Source organism: Rhincodon typus, chromosome 23, assembly GCF_021869965.1.
Source record: "Rhincodon typus isolate 14 chromosome 23, sRhiTyp1.1, whole genome shotgun sequence".
In the NCBI taxonomy this organism is placed as follows: Eukaryota; Metazoa; Chordata; class Chondrichthyes; order Orectolobiformes; family Rhincodontidae; genus Rhincodon; species Rhincodon typus.
In genome coordinates, this window is record NC_063354.1 from 3,079,094 (window position 1) to 3,089,983 (window position 10,890).

General features: G+C 45.6%; 2 protein-coding genes across 2 annotated transcripts in view; both read right to left on the reverse strand.

The window, feature by feature from the left end:
- wfikkn2a (info WAP, follistatin/kazal, immunoglobulin, kunitz and netrin domain containing 2a) overlaps positions 1–827 on the reverse strand; it is a 21,712-nt gene extending 20,885 nt beyond the window's left edge. The window contains exon 1 of the mRNA XM_048610869.1: positions 810–827. The gene's annotated coding sequence lies outside the window, so the exon portion shown is untranslated. The remainder of the gene's footprint in view (positions 1–809) is intronic.
- A 2,897-nt stretch (positions 828–3,724) lies between these two features.
- On the reverse strand, positions 3,725–10,306 carry ankrd40 (ankyrin repeat domain 40). The gene is made up of 5 exons (XM_048610997.1): positions 10,125–10,306; positions 8,084–8,332; positions 5,828–6,009; positions 5,229–5,366; positions 3,725–5,018 (listed from the first exon to the last, which is right to left on the reverse strand). The coding sequence occupies exons 1-5, from the start codon at positions 10,132–10,134 to the stop codon at positions 4,878–4,880; spliced, it is 720 nt and encodes a 239-aa protein (XP_048466954.1). The 5' UTR covers positions 10,135–10,306; the 3' UTR covers positions 3,725–4,877.
- Between the last annotated feature and the right edge of the window lie 584 nt (positions 10,307–10,890).

The window sequence follows — 10,890 nt, forward strand, 5'->3', positions numbered from 1 at the left end:
CCGGGGTACGGGTCGCACACACACTGAGCCTCACCGGGGTACGGGTCCCACACACACTTACACTCACTGGACATCTTGCATTTGATACACAGGAAGATGCAGCAAAGGAAGAAGAATGACGGCAAGTGTCCTGAGAGCTTTCACTGCAAATGTTTGTTGGTGTTTATTTGCTTAATTTTCTTGCCAAGCGTCATCAACAGGTTCAACTCTCGGCTGTCCCGCAAGTTGATGATGGCATTTATTCAAGATGTGACTTTTTGCTGTGGGCCTGCCAGACTTGATTCTAAAGAATTTGCAGAAGAATCAGCAATAACATTGCAGGGGCCTCAGCAAAGATGGAAAATATGTTCCGTGTAATGGCAATTTTCCTCAGTAATTGTATATGAAGATAGATTTAGGAGCAAACTTCAACATGGGGAAAAGTGGAGCAGATATTTTGAGAACTTTCGTAAGGAGCTGTGAAGCATTGGAGGAGAACACAAGGTTAGATCACATGGAATAGAGAGAGAACGCGCCATTTGGATACAGAACTGGCTCGAAGGTAAGAGACAGAGGGTGGTGGTGGAGGGTTGCTTTTCAGACTGCAGGCCTATGACCAGCGGTGTGCTGGTGTGGCTTCTGAGATGTTCTGGGCTGTGCACCTCCACCTTCTGTAGTTTCTCACGATCCTGAGCAGAGCAGTTGCCATACCAGGCCGTTATGCATCTGGACACTATGCTTTCTATGGTGCATGTGTAAAAGTTGGTGAGGGAGCTTACGGACATGCCAAATTTCCTAAGCTGCCTGAGGAAGAAAAGGACTTGTTGTACCTTCTTGACTGCTGCATCTACATGGGAAATCCAGGACAGGTTATCGGTTATCGTCACTCCAAGGAACTTGATGCTCTCCACTTCAGCTCTGTCGGTGAGGCCACTTTTGGAATACTGTGTTCAATTCTGGTCTGCCTGCTATTGGAAAGATGCTGTTAAACTTGAAAGGGTTTGGAAAAGATTCACGAGGATGTTGCCAAGGTTGGAGGATTTGAGCTGTAGGGAGAGGCTGAATAGGCTGGGCTATTTTCCCTGGAGTGTGGGAGGCTGAGAAGTTTATAAAATCATGAGGGGTATGGACAGGGTGAATCCCCAGAGTAAGGGTGTCAAAACTAGAGGACATAGGTTTACTACAAGAGGGGAAAGATGTAAAGGGACTTAAGGGGCAACATTTTCACGCAGAGGGTGGTGTGTGTATGGAATGAGCTGCCAGAGGAAGTGGTGGAAGCTGGTACAATTACAACATTTAAAAGGCATCTGGACGGGTATATGAATAGGAAGGGTTTAGAGGGATACGGGCCAAATGCTGGCAAATGGGACTAGATTAATTTAGGATATCTAGTCGGCATGGACGAGTTAGACTGAAGGATCTGCTTCCATGCTGTACCTCTCTAAGACTCTATAACACTATTGTAAATCAACAGGGAGCTAGAGTCTAAAGTGATAACTATCCAAAACACTGCTCAGGCCTGTGGTGGTACAGTACAGTCAGATCTTGGTGAAAATCATACACTTCGATAGAGCCTTTCACCTCAGGACATTCTCAAGCCAATGAAACTCTTCAAGAACCGCTGCTTCACTGGGAGACACATGGTTGAAAAAACTCCCATAAAGCAAACTCCCACAAAGTCATTTGCTGTAGATAATGCCTTTGTGTGTGACATTGATGGTGACCTGGACGGTGACCTGGACACAGGACATAAATCAGCTGCTTTTCTGCAAACTAGGATCTCCTGCAATCCCAGGGGACAGACAGGGCTTGGTTAAACATCAAAATCCGGAGGTGGCCACTCGCACAGCACAGCACTCTGCTGGCACTGCAATGGCAGGGACAGCATGGATTTTGTACTCAAGCCTTCTGGCCAGATGGCAAGGGCATGGATAAAGTGATTGATGAGGCCTGGACTGCAGGGAGAACGACAGACATTAAAATAACAGCCCCTGCCCCCATTTTTAATTATCAGATTGTGTGTACATAGGCTGGAACGAAGAGGTTAACTATCCACGTTAACTGCCAAGCCTCCCAGACCAGAGTGATTACACCAGGAAGCTTTACAATAGTGAGGTTGTTGTCTGAGAGATTAGGGATAAGGATCCCGTGGTTTCTACCTGCGCTCCACTAGATTCCTGATCATGTGCAGCTGACTTGGTTTGTGCTGGGGATTGGGGTGGGGGAGGCTGCTGAGGTTTTCAATCTCTCAAACCACACCAAGAGTGTCGATAAACACCAAATTATCAAAACACTGCTCAAAGCTTCACCGGCCACACGGTCAGCATATTTGGATGGGAAAATCTCAGAGATAGGGCTGAAGGTTTAGTGTTCTGGGAGAGATGCTATACATACAGAATCTTGCAAACACTCCCAGGACAGGGACAGCACGAAGTTAGATACAGAGTAAAACTCCCTCGACACTGTCCCCCATCAAACACTCCCAGGACAGGGACAGCACGAAGTTAGATACAGAGTAAAACTTCCTCTACACTGTCCCCCATCAAACACTCCCAGGACAATGACAGCACAGGGTTAGATACAGAGTAAAGCTCCCCCTACACCGTTTCCCATCAAACACTCCCAGGGACAGGAACTTCACAAGTTAGATACAGAGTAAAGCTCTCTCTACACTGTCTCCCCCTCCCCATCAAACGCTCCCAGGACAGGGACTGCGCAGGGTTAAATGTGGATTTAATTTCTTTCAGTGGCTCAGTGCCCTGGATTTGAACCCCTCACCACCTTGTGTTTTGTCCTTCTGATCACAGAGTTGGCACTGAAAGAATGTGGTAGAATGGGGAGAGCTCTGGAAAGTACCAGATTATTGCGGAATCCTGCAAACCGGAAATAATGAGATTTAAACTCAGGGTCAGGACTGAGCTGCTACAGACCATGCCATTCTGCCCTGGAACAGAGCAGTTCTGAACCAGGCTCGGCCTCAGTACCAGCCATTGGACATTAAGATCTATGTGGTACGTTACATTTCACATTCTGCTCAGTATTGAAGAAACACAAAACAGGGGCTTCAGTCCAGCCAGCTGTCTTCCCAACATTAATAGATGTTCTGGTCTAACAAATACAACTTGCTGCTCATTTTACATTTCTGACCAAAATAGTGAGGGGTTAAAATAAAAGCAGAATTAATCAAAGTTTTTGACTGTTCAGACTCTGGCTTCTATTACAGATACCTGGGTGTGGGATATATCTGAGTGACATGTACTGTACACGCTTAGGAGCTAACAGTCACACATGGACGTTATGGGAGCCCGACACAGGGACGTGCACATGGACTGTACGGGCGCCTGACACAGACACACACAAAGCCATACAGGCGTGAATCGGTGCCTTATGTGAGACTGTTTTTTGTCTTGTACAGCTACTCCCTCTGCAGGATGGTGCAGCAATGAAAGACCAAAGGAAACTGGGAAGCTGTTTATCCTGATATGAAGCTGAAATGGGCAGTGATTAGCCAACACGATCTATCCACTAATCATTAACTTGAGCAATAACAATGGGCTACAGCAAAAAAATTAAATAGCAAATCCTTTGTTGCTGAGAACAGCAGTTCTCAGGGGATGTACAGTCTGTGTACCTGTTCACACGCTAACTCACATGCAACAAACATGCACATGTAAACATATATCATGCTAGATACCATCATATGCACAAGCGCCCCATGCTCATAAAAAAATTCTACTTGCTGCACTTCATGCAATACTTCTTTTATTGATAATTTTACAGTGATTATGATATCAATTCCTGGTTATAACCATTAGAAAAAGTGCTCAAGAATATCTAAAGATTAAAGGCTGTTTATAAAATATAGCAAATCTCTAAATGCATAGGTTCCTTAAGTGATGTCAGAGTCAGCAGTGGATCTGTTGGGAAATGGGAAGTTTCTCTGGGACTCATTGTGAATAACAGAAACTCCAGAGAATTAAACAGCAGACCGGAAGTGAGAACAGGAAGCGTTTCTCACTGACAAGTGGGCGGACAATGATCACAAAAAATAAAGTGGTCAGTCTTTCATTTTAAGCTTTTCTTTAAAATATTGCTAACTTGGAGCATGTTCTAGGTTTGGAGAATGGGGATAGCGAAGAGTCAAAGCTTTGATAATGGGCGCTGACTGCTTTACCTGGACAGGTGTAAAAATGTAAAGGTAGGAGAACGCTGTGCACTGGTTCTGAGGGCTGTGCCAGGTCTTTTGAACCACGTTGTTGGAATTAGATTCCTGCCTACAATCTAACCATACTGCACACGCCTCCTAGCCCCAGTCTCTATGTCATCACCAGGCACATTGGGTGTGATAGGCTCAGGGGCTATATCTCCACTGCTCGGAGGTTAAGGAGACAAGGTGGTCAGGGTTTACCTTTGAAAGAGGTTGTCCAACAGGACTGCCCATTTCAACTTGCTGTTGGAACCTGTCCAAACAGCAGAGGAAGACAGGGGAGTGGCCAATGGAAGTCAGCAGTCCTGACATGTCCTGCTTTGGAAAGAGTGGCTGGCTGGGTCAGCTGATATTCTTCCTGCTGCCTGAATTCTGAGCCCTCTGCGCTCTGACAGCCTCACTGGAACAGCTCGGGTGGGCTGCGTAGGTGCAAGGGGAGGGAGTGCATTTGATACATGAACTAGTTTTCATTTGTTATCATCACAGGGAGAGTCAGCTTAAGGTTTTCAATAATCCCCAAAGGTAATAGCTACTGAGTCTTCAGTGGCCATTGCGATTAACATTTACAGACAACGCAGCATCTGGCAAAGTCATTCTGCTGTGTGGGGCTTGTGCCCTTTCGTAGCCGGCAACAGTGTTCAGTTCCTGTGGAGTGCTGTGATAATGCCCGTGCTGGCTGTCCCATCATGGCTCAGTAGGTCAGTGTTGCTGCCCCCTGATTGTAGCAAGGACGCTCGGTCAGAGTCACTGGCACAGAGCTCAGGGTTGGGTCACCTTTCTGTAAAACAAACTCCAGCTCTTGGAAATTCTGAAGCCTCGCAACTTCTTTATCCTAAAGATCAAGTCAAATTAAAAATGTTGAAAATGAGCAATGTGTCAGTGTGAAGGTGAGGAAGATAGTGGTAAAGGGAAAGTAAGTGGAAGGCAGGAGAGAGTAAATGACTAAGGGACAATGATGCAAGGGGGCAGGTGCCAGTAACAGGACGAGAAACAGAAGGCGAGTCAGAGGAGGTGAAGGGAATGATAAAAGCAGAATCATTACCAACAGTTGCTGCTCAGAAAAATGGAAGGAGAGGTTGTAATCGGAAGCTGTTGAACTGAATGTGGAGTCTGGCAGGCATTGAAGTGCCTTTTCGAAAGGTGAGATGCTGTTCCACCAGCTCTGAGCTTCATGGGAACACTGCAGAAGGCCAAGGACAGACAGGTCAGAGTGCGAGTCTAGAGAATTACAATGAGAAGTGAACCTTTTGTCATTTAATTTCTCCTGCCCTGTATTACATCACTGGCCAGATTCCTCTCTAGGGTTTCCTGGCTCTGGCAACAGTTCACAAACTGAAAACATTAATTCAGTTTCACTCCTCAGACATTGCCTGAACTACTAAGTACTGCCAGGCCATCTCTTTTAATCTCAAAGAGAACACCGAGAGCAAGGGGGTTCTGTCAGAACGCAAGGGGTGCGGGACACATCCGAGTGTGGCGGCGAGGGGGTGCGGGACACATCTGAGTGTGGCGGCGAGGGGGTGCGGGTTATACCCGAGTGTGGCGGCGAGGGGGTGCGGGTTATACCCGAGTGTGGTAGCGAGGGGGTGCGGGTTATACCTGAGTGTGGCAGCGAGGGGGTGCGGGTTATATTTTGATCACCTTTCTCAGCAATGTGTTGGGCAGTTTTCTGATCTTTGCCACTTGCTCAGGATCGATGCCGAGCTCCTGACAGCTCACTCTGAGCAGCGCCTGGTAAGTGAGCTCCTGTCGATTCAGCTCCACCTCGATGAAGTCACTATCCCTGATGGCAGGATTCTGAATTCGAACTTTCAACACCAGCTCTGCAAGGACAGAGACAGCAACTATTTAGAGAGTGGGATTTTGGTATCACCCCAGATCTCTGAACAGGTGAGGCTGCACCTTTTCTCACAGTTTGCCAAATCTAGCATTGCAGGCTCAGAAATTCCTGATTCACTCTCCATCAGAGCCCAGTACTAAGTAGAATAATTTCAGAAAGACTTCAGCTTCCTGGCCAATTTATACAGAGGCCTAGCGCAACAGCTGTGTTAATTTTCAAGTGTTAAAATGAGTCACATTAGAAAGAGATTGGGAAGCACTTCTATGGGGCGTTAATCGCCGCCCTGTACACGTTTCCATAGGGTCTTACTCACCGCCCTGTACACATTCCATAGGACGTTAACTGTGAAGTAACATGTTGTAAGGCAGCCCATTATTGTCAAATACTCTTGTCAGTTCTCTTATGAACACGGGGAGAAGCTTCCCTGGCCATTGCACCTCGATGTGTAACAGGAAATTCTGATGCCAGGCCCCCACATACAAAGCAGCAAGCAGATGTGAATTGAATGGCCATGATTTGACGAAATTCATGATTTTCACAGCTTGCTCTAATACTGCAGCTAACTCCGGTCGCATTGCTTTGGCCATAAGAGATGCAATGAACGGTCTGAATATCAGCATTTTCCTCTATTACCTCATTGACAAACTCTAACTTTACCCATTGTGCAGGCTGCTTCATCAGTACAAATACTCCAAGACATGCCAGGTAAGTTTGTCTTCTCTCAAGGAGGTAGCTGTAACCCAAAATATTTCTTCACCAGTCATATGGCTCAATAGCTCCTTACAAAAGGAAATTCTCCTGAATGAAGCTCCCACAGCATTCCGAACATCGGCGAGCAACTGGCAGTGTCTACTTGTATCAGTGAACTCGTCAATCTGCAAAGCAACCTTCCCAATGATAGCCAACGTTTCTTGCAGCACCCCCTCTATCAGCTGACATGTTGTCAACTCACTGTTCAATTGTATTACCAGAGAGTGGGATTTTGTCAATTTTTTTTGCAGCATCAGCTGCTGATGATTTGTTTTTAATTACAGGCATGATTAAAGTTTCAGCAATGGGAACTTCTTTGGGTTTGCTACAAGCTCAGCCACCATCTAAACTGGCTGGTTGAACTTTTCCCAATACTGGCACACATTCCCATCAGATGTTGTGTCTGCTTGATGCATTGTTTTCTCAAGTTCTTGAAGCACTGAACAAGTTTGTTCACAAGAGATAGGTGCCTTCTTGTAAATGGCTTACTTGATACTGTTGCATTCTGGCCAACTTCTCTCTGCAGGTATGGGACAAGCGAGATCTCCTGTGCATGAAAATCCAAAGGCCAGATAGCTCTCACGGTGCTATCTCTAAACAGTTCTTGCTTCATTTTCCTTTGGGTTCAGATGTTTCATTGTGTGAATCAGCAGAGCAATCATCTCTTTTGACAAGAAACTTATCCATTCCTTCTTAGAACACAAGACTTGGATCAGTAGTAGATGTAAAATAAAATCCAAGAACATTCACTTTAAAACCCACACTAACATGGAAACACGTCCAGGCAGGCAGGTCAGTTTAACAGCTGTTTCAAATGCACACCTCTTTACTGCATACACAGTTTGCCCTCATACAAATGTTTGGGAGTGCATACACGTTGTCAGAAGTAACTGCACAGAGTGGATCTGTGACTGAGAATTTCTTGGTACACTATTCACCTTGCTGGGGCACACCCCTGCTGAACGGTACTAGTTGTGATGCTGTACACATTTTGCAGGATATCTGTTGTTGTCCTGCCTAATTCTGTAGGATATCATGGGCATTTTCCGGGTGCATTTTTGAAGGTGTAGCGCTGTGGAACAGACATTACCAACATAAATGCAACCAAGCTATGCCTCGGTCAATGTCACAAGTAACAGTTTATCAGTTATTATCCTATTTTTAACCGCACTCAAGAATATGAGCACAATATGGGTCTTAGTCTGTGTTGTCAACACAAAGAAGGCAGACACATACATTGCCTTTGGAGGGCATGCTGGGATGGAGTGCACCCTCTATCTACACACAGTCCCAGTCCCTTTCCCTACCTTGTTCGTTTATAGGGTAGGCTCCAGTAAAGAACAGCGGCTGGAAAGTTGCTGGGGGTCCTGCTGGTGGTCCGTTCTGTGGCTGGGATGTCAGTGAGGGTTTACGGCCAGTCAGTGAGCTAACAGCCGGAGCCTGGGAGCTTTTGGACTCCCGCTTCTCCACGTACGGGAAAGAGGGATTTGCCAGGTAGTTGGGCAGGAATGGAAGAGCTGATTCTCCATTAACCACAGGCTCTGAATCCTCATCAACTGCACAGAGAGGGGGAGAGGGGGAAGAGAGAGAGAAAACAGCAGTGAGCATTACCTCCTCATAAACAAACATTATGTAGCACCATTAACACAGTTATAATAACCTGAGGTGCCTCACAGAATATTGCTCAACAAAACTTGGCAGGTGTGAAATAGAGATATTAGGATAGATACAAATTAAAAGGAATCCACGTGCACAGCACGCTTTCACAATCACTGGGTGTAACAAAACGCTTTACAGCCAATAAAGTAACATAGAAAATTGAATAACTAATTTGCAAACTCTCCCAAGTAGCAATGTGATGATGATTTGATAATATACTTTCAATGATGTTGATTGAGGATAAATGTTGGCCAGGACACCAATGAGAACTCTGTTCTGAGGAAGGGTCACTTGACCTGAAACATTAACTCTGACTTCTCCTCACAGATGCTGTCAGACCTGCTCTGCTTTTCCAATCATTTCTAGTTTTTTTCTGATTTCCAGCATCTACAGTTCTTTCGGATTTTACCAGAGATAACTCTCCTGTTTATTGTTGAGATACAGTCATGTGACCACCTATATCCACAAGAGAGCATACGAAGCCCTCAGTTGAACACGTTCCCTGAAATATAGCAGCACAGCACTCCCTCACCACTGCACTCGATATCAAGCCCAACTTCTGAGCTCAGGGTCTGGAGTGGGACTTGAACTCTCAAATGTTGGATTCCCCAGCGTTGTCCACCAGGCCAGGGGTGACAGTGACCACATGTTTGATCAAAGAGGTAGCTTTTAAGGACTATCATTAAGAGGGAGAGAAAGGTCGAGGGTTTAGACTTAGAGAGCTTAACAGATTTTTCAATGGGGTGTTTTGTTTGCAATGGGATGGGGGTATTGCTGCAGAGGCCAGTGTTACCCTGATTTATACCCAACATCCTAGGCAATGCTTTTGGGATGTTCCTCCAATCACCGAGCCAACCCTGCTTTGCATGGACCTTTAAGATCCATGCACCGGGAAAAAAGATAAGAGGGAACGTTGATCCTGTGTCCCGCATTGGATGGGCAGGTGGGGTAGTGGGGAGAGAGTGAATAGGGTTTATCATTAACCAGGGACTGAATGGGACCAGCCACATAAATGCAGTGGCTATTAAGAGGTCAGAGACTGAGAATTCACAGACATTAACACGCCTCCTGGTAAATTCTCCTCTTGAAGGTGGTCATTGCTTTCATTAAGAGCATTCAGGAACCAGATGGGTATTTATGAAATCTGGTAGTTTCAGGGTCATCATTGCTGATACTAACTTTCTTTTTTTTCCAGATTTTATTTGATTAACTTAATTTAAATTCCCCAGACACCATGGTGGGATTTGAACTTATGTTTCTGAATCATTGATCCAGATCTCTGGCTTTCTCGCCCAGTAACAGCATCACCCTGTCAATGTTCCCAATGAAGGAAGTTGCACTGATAAGGAGGATTAAGGCCACAGAAGGCTTGAACACAAAATAGCTTTAAATTAAGACATCAGTAGACTAGGAGCCAGTGTAGGTCACTGAGTGAAGTTGGATGAACAGGATTTTAGTGTAAGTTAGGACTGAAGCAGAGTTTGCAATGAGCTGATGTTTGACAGTGAGTGCAAGGGGAGAGGTGTCCGCTTGGACATTTGACCTTAGAGAGTAGTCCACTCAAGAGAAAGGAACAGAGAGATGGAGGGATGAGAATATCAAAGTGAAATAAATGTTAAAATATCCAGGCAGAGAGGTAGACAGTGATGCTACAGAGAAAGAGGAAGAAGAATAATATCAGCAAATCACCTCCTAACATGGCTCGGATTTCATGTTTCACCGTCAGCTGTGCTGCACTTTCACCATTCTTTGTCAGGATGTCTTTATTAGCCCCAGCAGCAAGTAAGTAGGACACAATTTGGGTGTGACCACGTTTACAAGCCCAATGCAAACAAGTCCTGTAACAGAAGTGACACAACCAGATTACAGTCAACAACAGACACAGAAATAACTGCACAGCCAAGTAAACAAGTAGTGTTTGTGCATTAGACAGTGGGGCTCTCCCTCAGCGCCGACCCTCCGACAGCGCGGCACTCCCTCAGTGATCGCAAGAAATTACAGAGAGTTGTCCAACATGAAAATCATCCTTCCCTCCGCTGACTTTTGGGTACTGTTGGTGGGGATAGTCTGTCAGAGGAAGGTCGAAGTGGCAGCCAGATCTTGGGCACCAAAAATAAATCTTCAGTTAATTGGGATTTGTCAAGGTTCAAAAGAGTATTTGTTATAGGGGGGTCTCCTGTAGGGGCATAGGCAGGAGATTCTGTGGCCATGAGCGAAAATTTGTTGCCTCCCTGATGCCAGGGTCAAAGACATCGCAAAGCTGTTGTAGCATATTGTTAAAGGGGAGAATGAAAAGCTGGATGTTGTACACATCGGTAAGAATGACATCATTAAGGAAAAGGCTTTGTAGAGTGAATGCAGGAGGTTGCAGGTTAAAAAGCACAACCTTAAAGGTAGTAATCTCTGGATTACTCCCGGTGCCATGGTGTTAGTGAGAGTAGGAATAGGAGGATAG